Below are 12,543 nucleotides of genomic sequence, written 5' to 3' on the forward strand. Positions count from 1 at the left end.
TTAATATAAACAAATAAAAACGAGTGCCAAACAAAAACTTTAAGATATAGCCTTCGCATTCGCTTTGTAAACAATTTAGCAAGATCACCGATCGTAACAAAATGCAGAAAAACACAATTACTTAAACATACATATAAGACATATCTATATTTGTAAGTCGGGTCTTCGGTTCTGGCTCATGCAACTATAAAAAAAAAGTACAGGATTTAGTGCAAATCTGTTGAATCGTTAACGTTTGAATTCTCCTCAGATTTTTTGGACACGGGCGAGTCAGAAAGACGTGGCGAAAGGTCGCGCAATTTTACAACATTACCCACTGAAACCGAGTTGGCGGCTTCTGTAACAGAATAGCCGATGTCCGGCGGTGTACCTTCCGGATAGCCTAAATAGTAATCAGCAATGCGACCAGCCTCACGTAAGCCGCTTAAATACGCGCCGTGCACAGTCGCTGGATAGTTGCGTATCGTGTGCTCGCCCGCAAAGAAAAGGCGAGGCAGTTCTTCGGCCTCTTTGCTAAAATGCGGCTCGAAACTTGTGGGCGGGATGACTGGTGCTGCTAGAAGATCGTAGTCACTACCAGAGGAGCCTACAGAAACATAACTATATGATCCACGGGCCCACTGATCGCTGCGCCAACGAGTAACGACCGTCTCCTTGGGCTGAGGCACCGATGTGTTGCCAAATATATTTTTTAGGACGGACATACAGCGTCCGATAATGATGTCATCCGTCACGCTCTCCACAATATTGGCTGCCATGCCAGCGACGAGGGCCAGCAAAACCGGCGACGAGCTGATGCTCCAGAACAGAAACATTTCCCCTTGAAAGTAACAATTTTTGAAATGTTTTTCAAATGAATGGAATCACATGTGTGCCACTCACCACGACTGGCAGTGGTGCTGCCCACATGGCCAAAGAGATTCGCATTGGGATCCCAGAATATACGATCAAAACAGAGCACCACCTTGTTGAGATTACCAAATCCCAAGCGACGTATGGCTTGTTGCTTCCAGTCTGGCAGTGGTGGATCAAATTTAACAGTATTGCCATGCTGTGTCTCCTCCTCCTGCGTGACCGCCACCTTTAGAACGCCCAGTGTAAGCGTACAGACGGCCAAATCGGCCTTGTATGTCATTTGCGAGTTGGAAGTTTTTAGATTTTCAGCCACAATCTCTACGCCTTTGCTATTGTACTTAATTTCCTTGACAGCGCTATTGAGCCGTATGTCAATGTTCTCTGTAAGCGCAACTGGAACGCAGGAGTAACCATTACGCACTGTGGTATGGTGGCCAATAAACTCAAAGTCATCATCCTGATCCCAATGCTTTAGCGATAAGTTGTCCAAGCGTGTGGCATTCGCGAATTCCAGATTGGCAAAATGCCAATCAAGTATCAGACGGTCGCGTGAGGATAGATACACCTGACTGCGTATATCATATATTATATGAATCCTTATGTTCATTTCAATGTAGCCACTTACCTCGGTCCGTTTTGTTCAAGCTCTTGAAGCTTGAGCTCCATCTTGTGCCCCTCATTGCGGAGCTCCGCTTCGACATTGACAAGGTCTTCCAGCTTGATTTGAGTGGTGCGAATGGTGTATTCTTGGCACGCATAACCATTCTCGTTCTGGGCGCCCTTTGGTACGCGCTGTCTAACCAATGTTTGAAGCTCAGACTTGAGCGTTGCAATCTTCTGTAGAATGCTCTTCAGCCTTTTGCGGTGCTCAATGATTTTCGTTTGGGCAGCAATAATCTCTTGCATATGTGCGGCGCGTTTCTCCTGCACGGCCTTGTCCTGCATATTAATGATCCACTCCAGGGCATCTCCCAAAGAGACAGGATTATTGCCGGCGTAGTTAAAGTCTAGGCGATGCGACAGATAGCTGGCCGATTCAAGTAGCCGATTAAACTCGCGCTCAATAACATCATCTTTTTCCTTTGGCACTGGTTTACCATCGGGACCGTACAGCGGGCATGTCTGCTGAATTGGTACCAGATCCATGCCAATCTGCTTGCTCAGAATGGTCATGGGATTGCCGTAAACGCCTGTTACCACCATGGCGCCCAGGTCGGCAATATAGCTGTTTTTGCGAAACGTGGCAATACGCCCGCCAACTCGATCTCGCGCTTCCAACACGATCACGTCCATACCAAATTGTTGCAACTGTTGCCCAACTGCCAGTCCAGAGATGCCCGCACCAATCACGATTACCTTGCCAAGCTTCTTGATGGGTATGGGAGTTATCCGCTTGAATATGCCGAAATTGATAAAGCCGTGCCGCTCCAAAAATGAGTGCACACGTCTCACCAGATTCGGGTCACTGTCGAAGGGCGGCGGCAGCCGTTTGAGCGCATTTTCAAAAGTCAACTGGGTTTTGGGATTATCCACCCACATGTGAAGCAAACCGTTGCGTATGTTGAGGAAAACTCGATGCCCCAGTATGCCCGAGCGGCTTATATCCGGAAAGCACGCCTCCTCATTAGGTGTCATCTTGCTAAAGGGCAGGCGCGACTGAAATACTGCACCTTCCTGCCCGGAAAGTACCGTGGGGGTGCTGTTATCGCGTGCATCCCCATTGGTGCCATTTGTGTCCTTTGGCAAAGCGCCGCGGGTGCCAGAGGCTGCGCTCTGATGAACTGCCGTCTCCGATTTCCGGGAGCGCAGCTCCGTCTGCACATGCCCGCGTTTATCCGATGGTCCAGTGCTGCTACCTGACGAGCCGGAGCTGCATTTTTCATAGGACGCAGACGCATTCTCCGCACTAGCCGTTGCCGGCTTATTCGTGTAGTCGACTTTGGGCTTGTTGCGCCGGCTAGTGCGACGCTCGTCACTTGTGGCAGGTGTATCGTTGGAGTCGTCGTCAAATTTTGACTTCGTTTGGTTGCCGGCTTGGCTGCCGCCTCCTGTAGGGTTGCGTTTGGGGGACGGCTCCCCGTCAGAGTCGTCGCTAATCAGGGTTACATACTCGATGGGTTCGCCCATTTTGCCGGTGCTGGTACTACTGCCACCGGACTGAGTAGGCTTCATGCCGGAGCTGTTGTTAAATTGAAAATTGAAACTGAGCTGTGGATCAGAACGCGAGTCTTTTTCTAATTTGACTACTTACATTTTATGCTCGTATAAAATCAAAACTCAAGTCGACAAAAAAAATGTGTATATAGTAGGTCAGCACGGATTTATTTTACACATTTTTTTTTATTAGTTTGCCGTCACTTGCTGTCGGTCTGATATTTGCACGCTTAAGTTTATTTAATTTTTCAGTTTAAAAAGTTTTTCGTTTAGCATTGCAAAAACAAACTTGCGACGAGCGACGGCGTTCTATCGTGTAATAGAGGAAAGAGATGGACTATTTGGTTGTAATCTGCACGCAACTTAACAGTGACACGAAACTTAACACTGGCTGGAACTGTTAAATAGCAGGATAACTAACAGCATAACACACATAATAAATAAACCACTACCTAATATCATATCAAGATTATCAATTAATACTATCATCATTTTTTAGGTTTTTTTTTAATGAAAAGGTAAATTGAAGGAAATTATTAGGCTGAGGCAGTGTTGTAAAATATCTATCGATTTGTCTATCGATACCAAGTGTCTATGCGATATTTTTCATTTGGAAGATAACGGAACCGCAATTTACTGTTTAATTTTTGTGGTAGAACAACCAATGCATAAAGTGTATTTAAAATGTCATTATTTTCGGCTGCAATGCAATGCGTTTAGCGAATTTATTGTTACGGGGGTAATAATAATAATAAGCTTGGCTAAAATAATGTTCTGATTTTATAAAAATATGTTCATATTTTCAGGAAATACATTGATTAAACAACAATTGGAATTCACATGTACACAAACAAATTGTACGTGCGTACCTGCTGTCAACTTTTTGATTGACACCTACACATCCCATACATACATATCCACATATGTATGTATAAATACATACATATGTATGGATTGACACGGCTTTGGCTCAGTCACGACCATCGCAGCACTCGTCGTAAACAATCTTACTAGAGCAGCCTTGCACTGACTCATCGAAAAAGTGATCCCAATGGCAGGTGTTCTCCTCGACTTCGACGCCGTCCACGCACGTAATATAGTTGTGGCAGTTGTTGCTGCTGCTGGTGACGAGCATGGTGCCACGCCCCTCACAGCGGTTGTGTGTGCACACCACCGAAGTGGGCAGGCCGCATCTCTTGTTAATGTCATCAAAGAAGTAGCCCTCTGGACACTGGGCCCATATGGGATCAATGTCGGGAACGGCACCGAGGTCGGCGCAATAGAAGTAGCCGCGGCAAGTGGCACCGTCCGATTGGTAGCCAGAAATTGGTTTGCTTTTGGACACGCACACATTCTTCTTGGAGTGCGCTGTGCATTTCACTTGACTTTTAAGCGCACAGCCGCCGATTTCTACATCAAAGTATTGCGTTGATGAGCAAGTCTTAAGACTATGCTTTCCACTCTTGCATTCATAGTACTCGTTACAGTCATTCTCCTGCCGAAACTTGGTCTTGTCGGGCAATATTTCGCATATATTTGCTACGTCCACGCAAAGCGAGTCGACTCCATACTCGCACGACTGCGTGGTCTCATTGAAATGCTGCGAATTGTCGCAATGACCGCCGAGGGCCTCGCCGTTCCTGCAGTAGAAGTAATTTTGACAGTCTGTTGGATCTGCTACCCATTTTCCATCCAATCCCTCGCAAAGATTGCCACAGTAAACGCTGTTGCTTGCCGTTGCCTGGACGCACTTCTGTGAACTTGGCTCAAAGACCAGGGAATCGGCACAGGTGTGTATTACTCCCGTGTCATTTATGCATTCAATGTACTCGTCGCAGGTACCCGGCTTGCGGATGTGGGTGCCATTTTTGAACAGGCGACACATACCCGCAAAATCGTGCAGCGCGTGCAATGGCTGGGGCAGGCATATTGCCAGCAGGATTACTCCGATACCGACTCGCAATGACGCTGAATATGAATTAGTAGAAAACTTATTTTATGTATATCATATAGTATAAAACAATTCAAACAGTTCAAACTCTATGTACTAGTACTCAGGCGAAACACCTGCGACTTAAAATGTCTTCTTTTATTTTTACCCACCGTGCATTTTGATTGGGAATTTCCTCTTACTAACAACTTATTAAAGACAAGGCTACGGTGCGAATGCTCAAACTGTCTGTCTATGACTAAATACAGATTGGTGCTCGAAGAGAATTTATATTTGGGGTGGAATATTTCTGATACTGATACCTGAGTCTGCAACAAATTAGGGGGAATGTGTTTTGAGCGGCTCAAATCTTATCTGCGCTTTGCTAAAAATATGCAGATATTGCAAACTATGGCGGGTGAAAATAGAGAATTTGTTAAATTTAAAGTCCGAACAAGAACAAACGCATTCAATTAAAACAAAGAGTGCTGAAAAGTTTCCAACATACCTAAACAATTATTAACCATAGATAATGTTCGCTTTTATGTATATACATACATACATACATACATACATACATACATATAAATAGCCAGCTGTCTGCACAGCTTTTACATACATACACATACACACATACATATAGACATATGATTCTGGCCTCGTAAATCTGCCAATTGATAAACTGATTGTCGAACAGCGTTCATTAACTGTATTGAGCTAATGGTAAATAGGTGAACAACACATGTCACATTTCAAACCCTGCCTTAGTTAAATTATTTAAAAAACCCATAAGCAGTGGTCGACTAGGAAATACCCTAACTTGCACTGCAGCACATAAATGTTTGCCTATCTATGATAAATAAAATTCCGATCGACTTCAAACCTATTTCCATATATCTTATTAAAAGTGCATTTGAAAAAAATATATGAAAATGCACACTTACAAGTTTCAATGAAATGCCATATTTATACTATTCGCTCCTCTTCTTGAAAGATTGCATTGATCTACTTTTATACTCTTAAGCAAACTCACCATCTTCTCTATGCCGCATCACAGCTTCGACTGAAATCCAGCTGCAATGGACAGCGGTTTTTATACTGCTGGTGAGCTTACACTCAAGTAAATCTTCGATTTAAAAAAAAAAAATAAAAAACACTCACACTCAAACACATTAACACACCACCTGCACTTAGCCGCGGCCCAGGCTCAATTGAAACCAAGCCTCAATTAGCCGCCCTATTTAAACAATTGGCTCTTCTTCTTAAGAGCTTGCATTGATGTGCTCTTATATGTTCTCTCACAAATACTGCACTGTGCCGTGACGCAGGCTCAAATGAAACCCACTGCAATGGGCCACACTATTTATACTATTGGCTCTTCTTCTTGAGAGCTTACATTGATCTTTTTATACTCTTACACAAACTCACCATCTTTACTATACCGCGTCACAGATTCGACTGAAGATTAGCTGCAATGGACAACGATTTTTATACTGCTGGCGCTTCTTCTTGCTAGCTTACACTCATGTTAATAATCTTTGTTGATTATAAAAAAAAAACACACACACACACAAAACACATTACCACACCATCTGCACTGGGCCGCTCCGCAGGCTCAACTGAAACCAAGCTGCAATGGGCCGCCCTCTTTATACTATTGGCTCTTCTTCTTGAGAGCTTACATTGATCTTTTTATACTCTTAGTCAATCACCATCTTCACTATGCCGCGTCGCAGATTCGACTGAAATCCAGCTGCAATGGACAGCGGTTTTTATACTGCTGGCGAGCTTACACTCAAGTAAATATTCTTTGATTTAAAAAAAAAACACACACACACACTCAAATACATTAGCACACCATCTGCACTGTGCCGCGGCCCAGGCTCAACTGAAACCAAGCAGCAATGGGCCGCCCTATTTATACTATTGGCTCTTCTTCTTGAGAGCTTACATTGATCTTTTTATACTCTTAGTCAATCACCATCTTCACTATGCCGCGTCGCAGATTCGACTGAAATCCAGCTGCAATGGACAGCGGTTTTTATACTGCTGGCGAGCTTACACTCAAGTAAATATTCTTTGATTTAAAAAAAAAAACACACACACACACTCAAATACATTAGCACACCATCTGCACTGTGCCGCGGCCCAGGCTCAACTGAAACCAAGCTGCAATGGGCCGCCCTATTTATACTATTGGCTCTTCTTCTTGAGAGCTTACATTGATCTTTTTATACTCTTAATCAATCACCATCTTCACTATGCCGCGTCGCAGATTCGACTGAAATCCAGCTGCAATGGACAGCGGTTTTTATACTGCTGGCGAGCTTACACTCAAGTAAATATTCTTTGATTTAAAAAAAAACACACACACACACTCAAATACATTAGCACACCATCTGCACTGTGCCGCGGCCCAGGCTCAACTGAAACCAAGCTGCAATGGGCCGCCCTATTTATACTATTGGCTCTTCTTCTTGAGAGCTTACATTGATGTTTTTATACTCTTAGTCAATCACCATCTTTACTATACCGCGTCGCAGCTTCGACTGAAGATTAGCTGCAATGGACAACGATTTTTATACTGCTGGCGCTTCTTCTTGCTAGCTTACACTCATGTTAATAATCTTTGTTGATTATAAAAAAAACACACACACACACACAAAACACATTACCACACCATCTGCACTGGGCCGCTCCGCAGGCTCAACTGAAACCAAGCTGCAATGGGCCGCCCTATTTATACTATTGGCTCTTCTTCTTGAGAGCTTACATTGATCTTTTTATACTCTTAGTCAATCACCATCTTCACTATGCCGCGTCGCAGATTCGACTGAAATCCAGCTGCAATGGACAGCGGTTTTTATACTGCTGGCGAGCTTACACTCAAGTAAATATTCTTTGATAAAAAAAAAAAAAAACAAAAAAAAACACACTCAAACACATTAGCACACCACCTTCACTGTGTCGCGGCCCAGGCTCAACTGAAACCAGGCTGCAATGGGCCGCCCTATTTATACTATTGGCTCTTCTTCTTGAGAGCTTACATTGATCTTTTTATACTCTTAGTCAATCACCATCTTCACTATGCCGCGTCGCAGATTCGACTGAAATCCAGCTGCAATGGACAGCGGTTTTTATACTGCTGGCGAACTTACACTCAAGTAAATATTCTTTGATTTAAAAGAAAAAACACACACACACACTCAAATACATTAGCACACCATCTGCACTGTGCCGCGGCCCAGGCTCAACTGAAACCAAGCTGCAATGGGCCGCCCTATTTATACTATTGGCTCTTCTTCTTGAGAGCTTACATTGATCTTTTTATACTCTTAGTCAATCACCATCTTCACTATGCCGCGTCGCAGATTCGACTGAAATCCAGCTGCAATGGACAGCGGTTTTTATACTGCTGGCGAACTTACACTCAAGTAAATATTCTTTGATTAAAAAAAAAAAACACACACACACACTCAAATACATTAGCACACCATCTGCACTGTGCCGCGGCCCAGGCTCAACTGAAACCAAGCCTCAATGAGCCGCCCTATTTATACAATTGGCTCTTCTTCTTAAGAGCTTGCATTGATCTTTTTATACTCTTAGACAAACTCACCATCTTTACTATACCGCGTCGCAGCTTCGACTGAAGATTAGCTGCAATGGACAACGATTTTTATACTGCTGGCGCTTCTTCTTGCTAGCTTACACTCATGTTAATAATCTTTGTTGATTATAAAAAAAACACACACACACACACAAAACACATTACCACACCATCCGCACTGGGCCGCGGCCCAGGCTTAACTGAAACCAAGCTGCAATGGGCCGCCCTATTTATACTATTGGCTCTTCTTCTTGAGAGCTTAGTTTGATCTTTTTATACTCTTAGGCAAACTCACCATCTTCACTATGCCGCGTCGCAGATTCGACTGAAATCCAGCTGTAATGGACAGCGGCTTTTATACTGCTGGCGCTTCTTCTTGCTAGCTTACACTCATGTTAATAATCTTTGTTGATTATAAAAAAAAACACACACACACACAAAACACATTACCACACCATCTGCACTGTGTCGCGGCCCAGGCGCAACTGAAACCAAGCTGCAATGGGCCGCCCTATTTATACAATTGGCTCTTCTTCTTAAGAGCTTGTATTGATGTGCTCTTATATGTTCTCTCACAAATACCAACTGCGCTGTGTCGCGGCCCAGGCGCAACTGAAACCAAGTTGCAATGGGCCGCCCTATTTATACTATTGGCTCTTCTTCTTGAGAGCTTAGTTTGATCTTTTTATACTCTTAGGCAAACTCACCATCTTCACTATGCCGCGTCGCAGATTCGACTGAAATCCAGCTGTAATGGACAGCGGCTTTTATACTGCTGGCGCTTCTTCTTGCTAGCTTACACTCATGTTAATAATCTTTGTTGATTATAAAAAAAACACACACACACACACAAAACACATTACCACACCATCTGCACTGGGCCGCGGCCCAGGCTTAACTGAAACCAAGCTGCAATGGGCCGCCCTATTTATACTATTGGCTCTTCTTCTTGAGAGCTTAGTTTGATCTTTTTATACTCTTAGGCAAACTCACCATCTTCACTATGCCGCGTCGCAGATTCGACTGAAATCCAGTTGTAATAGACAGCGGCTTTTATACTGGTGGCGCTTCTTCTTGCTAGCTTACACTCATGTTAATAATCCAATTTTAACTTTTTAATGTCCCAGACGTATCGGACCACTATCTCAATAGCTGCCATAGGCCCGAACGGTCGAGAATATGAAAAAATTGTTTCTTTCCCAATATATATTGACCAAACCCGAAAATTTTAAATTTAGCTATGCTGCTTATATCAAGGTCAAGTCCTATTCATTTCAAAATATAAAGTCATACAATAAAAGGACTCTTTTATGATTGAAGCGTTATATGATGATATTTGTAATCAGAAAAAATGGGATAAAAAGCTTGGAAAGCTCGTTAAAGTATGCAATATTTTTACATGTGATGGAAAAAATATGCAATGCAAAATTTGTTATAGTTTACTACCATCTCTGAGAATAGGGATATTACTAGTTTCGTTAAGTCTTCAACCTATAAGGGCTATATTTCTGTTTAGCTAACACAAGGTTTCCGGTCTGTATGAACGTGTCGACCTCAGACCACATATTATGAGGACTAATTTTGTTGTGGTTGCTTAAAGCTAGTTGGTTTTAGAGATTCTCGAGCTCAAGCTATTTAATTCTTAACTCGTTTTAATACAATTATTTGTGAATTTGGAGTTTTATCCTAAAAGTATACAATCTGGTTGAGTCTTTTTTCTGAATGGCTTCACAGACCCGCTCTCAACTACCCAAAAAAGAAAATACAAGCCAGTTTCAAAGTGCGATTCGGCAGAAGACAAGTCGCCGGAAATGGCGTTGTTCATAAATATTGTCTATGATACGGAACAATATTGACATGCTCGATACGATTACTTGAAGAATTACGCAGATAGCTGCAGACGCCGAGTAGCTGGGCGATCAATTATTAAAATGTCATTAAATTAAAATATAATAACACACATAAAGAGCGCTCCACAATGAACTGATAATCCAAGAAGCACTTGAAAATAGTATATATATATGATTAATCGGACAAGTAGGTAAAAACTTAAAAAAAAAAAAAAATTAAAAATTAAGAAAATGTTAGGTGAATCAGAGCATTATCGCAGTTTAATTACGAAACTTTTGAGGTGTTTTGGTTGCGGGTAAGCTTATCTGCAAATGTGCGAACAATTTTAATTAAACGCACCGATAGGGTATTAGGTGCCGCTGGCTAGACCCTCTATATAAAGCATATCATGAAATTGGTAGGCTTAGTATTGAGTTGGTATGCTCCTATAGCATACAAGGCTAGCTAATAAGTCGCTAACAACCTGAACGCAATGACGGGTACGGCTGTGATATTGAAATTGGAATTGAAATGGATACTACCAAGGATTTCTAAATAAACTGACACTTTGATATCTTGCAGCTTTTCATTTAAAGGCTTTTGCCGCTTTTGCGGTCGCCTGCCTTTTGCTGGCCACCCAGGCCGAAGCCTATACTATGGATAACATGTGTGCTCAGTGGTCGGGCACGGGATATATTGGCAATCCTACCGATTGCACCAGCTGGGGATACTGCAAAAATCAGGAGCTTGTGGCCACAGGTAGCTGTACCAAGGGCGAGGTCTATGAACCGCAATCGCAGTCTTGCCAATACGCTTCCACCACGCCGTGCACCACCAGCGCAAAAGAGACATGCGCGGCACTGAAAACTGCCGGCTTTGTGGCAGAGCCTTCGGACTGTACCAAATATACATATTGCTTTGGCGATGGTAAATCCGAGACTCAAACCTGCCCAACTGGTCAGATGTATGCGGCCAACAATAATTCCTGCGTTTGGGGTCCAACATGCCCTCAGGATACACTCTGCCGCTTCATGCCGAACAATATTTTTGTCGGTGATCCGACCAATTGTAAACAATATCTGCAGTGCATCAATGGCTACGGAGTATCGGGAACTTGCCCAACAAATTTCCCTTACTATAACGCTGCTAACAATGTTTGCCAAAAAACTGATACATGCACAGGCAATAATAATGGCGGTGTAACGACAAGTACTCCACCTGTGACAAATATTGATTGCTCAACTGCTGCTCATCCTTTTACCAAAGATGGACAGACTTGTTACGGATACCTATACTGTGCTAGCGGCGCGGAAAAATCTGTTTGGGGATCGTGCCCCTTTGGATTGGAATTTGATGAAGATGCTCAATCATGTATATCTCCCGCGGCCACCGTTTGTGCATTAGATCGCTGTCAAAACACGAATCTAACATACGCAGCTGTTGGGGGGACATCTTGTAGGAAGTATACATATTGCCCGACTAATACCGTGGGCACTTGCCCAACAGACTTTGAATATTTTGATGAGGTAATTGGAAAATGTGTGGCAAAGCAACCCGAACAGGCTATTTGTACAAAACCATTACCTACTACTGATTTAGAAGCGCCCAAATAAGAGTAAACAATTGACGAAACCAATGAAATTTCCGTTTTTAACTGTTGCCTTAAATTCTATGTTCGTAATTAAATATATTACTAAAGTAAAGCGCATATAAATAAATCAAATCAGTTAATCAAGCATTTTGCTCAAAATGTATGCTTCCCTCTTAATTAATATGAGCATCCAGAAAATTTGATGAATCCCCACGTTTCTCCTTACCTGACACCTGTACCTGTTGTCCAGTGTAATAAGTGGGTGTCATCAAAACTCTAAGCCCTTGGCTGTTACCATGGGCGGGATCGATCAAATAAAAATGGATTTTCAAATTTGTATTCGCTCACTCAATGAATGTGATGTCGCGATAATATCGATTTTCTTTTGTATTTTTTTTATGGAATTCAAAGTCAATGCCTGGCCACGACTCGACTCGACTCGACTCGACTCCACATGACAAATTTTCCTATCAGCATCGATAGAGGAGGGTTGATGGCATACGCAGATGTTTACCATGGAGACACGAAGCCACCGAGCCAGCAATGCGACATGTTATTGCCGTGTAATTTACA

General features: G+C 42.9%; 3 protein-coding genes across 5 annotated transcripts; 1 reads left to right on the forward strand and 2 right to left on the reverse strand.

Annotated features, from left to right (window-relative positions):
- Window positions 1-121: 121 nt before the first annotated feature.
- Window positions 122-3,326, reverse strand: Su(var)3-3 (lysine-specific histone demethylase Su(var)3-3). Of its 2 annotated transcripts, none has more exons than XM_070208371.1 (4): window positions 3,107-3,326; window positions 1,481-3,058; window positions 883-1,424; window positions 122-820 (listed from the first exon to the last, which is right to left on the reverse strand). In XM_070208371.1, exons 2-4 carry the CDS (start codon window positions 3,025-3,027, stop codon window positions 207-209), a joined length of 2,703 nt encoding a protein of 900 aa, XP_070064472.1. In that variant the 5' UTR covers window positions 3,028-3,058; window positions 3,107-3,326; the 3' UTR covers window positions 122-206. The 2 variants fall into 2 exon arrangements, with proteins under 2 accessions (XP_070064472.1, XP_002048064.1); XM_002048028.4 differs by having other exon boundaries at window positions 1,481-3,034; window positions 3,107-3,325.
- A 653-nt stretch (window positions 3,327-3,979) lies between these two features.
- LOC6624600 (peritrophin-48) lies at window positions 3,980-6,338 on the reverse strand. Of its 2 annotated transcripts, none has more exons than XM_015175043.3 (2): window positions 5,973-6,338; window positions 3,980-4,977 (listed from the first exon to the last, which is right to left on the reverse strand). In XM_015175043.3, exons 1-2 carry the CDS (start codon window positions 5,989-5,991, stop codon window positions 3,980-3,982), a joined length of 1,017 nt encoding a protein of 338 aa, XP_015030529.1. In that variant the 5' UTR covers window positions 5,992-6,338. The 2 variants fall into 2 exon arrangements, with proteins under 2 accessions (XP_015030529.1, XP_002048065.2); XM_002048029.4 differs by lacking the exon at window positions 5,973-6,338 and adding an exon at window positions 5,113-5,400.
- Window positions 6,339-10,812: 4,474 nt separating this feature from the next.
- LOC116650701 (peritrophin-44) lies at window positions 10,813-12,129 on the forward strand. Its single transcript, XM_032435136.2, has 2 exons — window positions 10,813-10,879; window positions 10,962-12,129. Exons 1-2 carry the CDS (start codon window positions 10,873-10,875, stop codon window positions 11,990-11,992), a joined length of 1,038 nt encoding a protein of 345 aa, XP_032291027.1. The 5' UTR covers window positions 10,813-10,872; the 3' UTR covers window positions 11,993-12,129.
- Window positions 12,130-12,543: the final 414 nt, after the last annotated feature.

Source organism: Drosophila virilis, chromosome 3 (assembly GCF_030788295.1).
Source record: "Drosophila virilis strain 15010-1051.87 chromosome 3, Dvir_AGI_RSII-ME, whole genome shotgun sequence".
NCBI classification, from domain to species: domain Eukaryota; kingdom Metazoa; phylum Arthropoda; class Insecta; order Diptera; family Drosophilidae; genus Drosophila; species Drosophila virilis.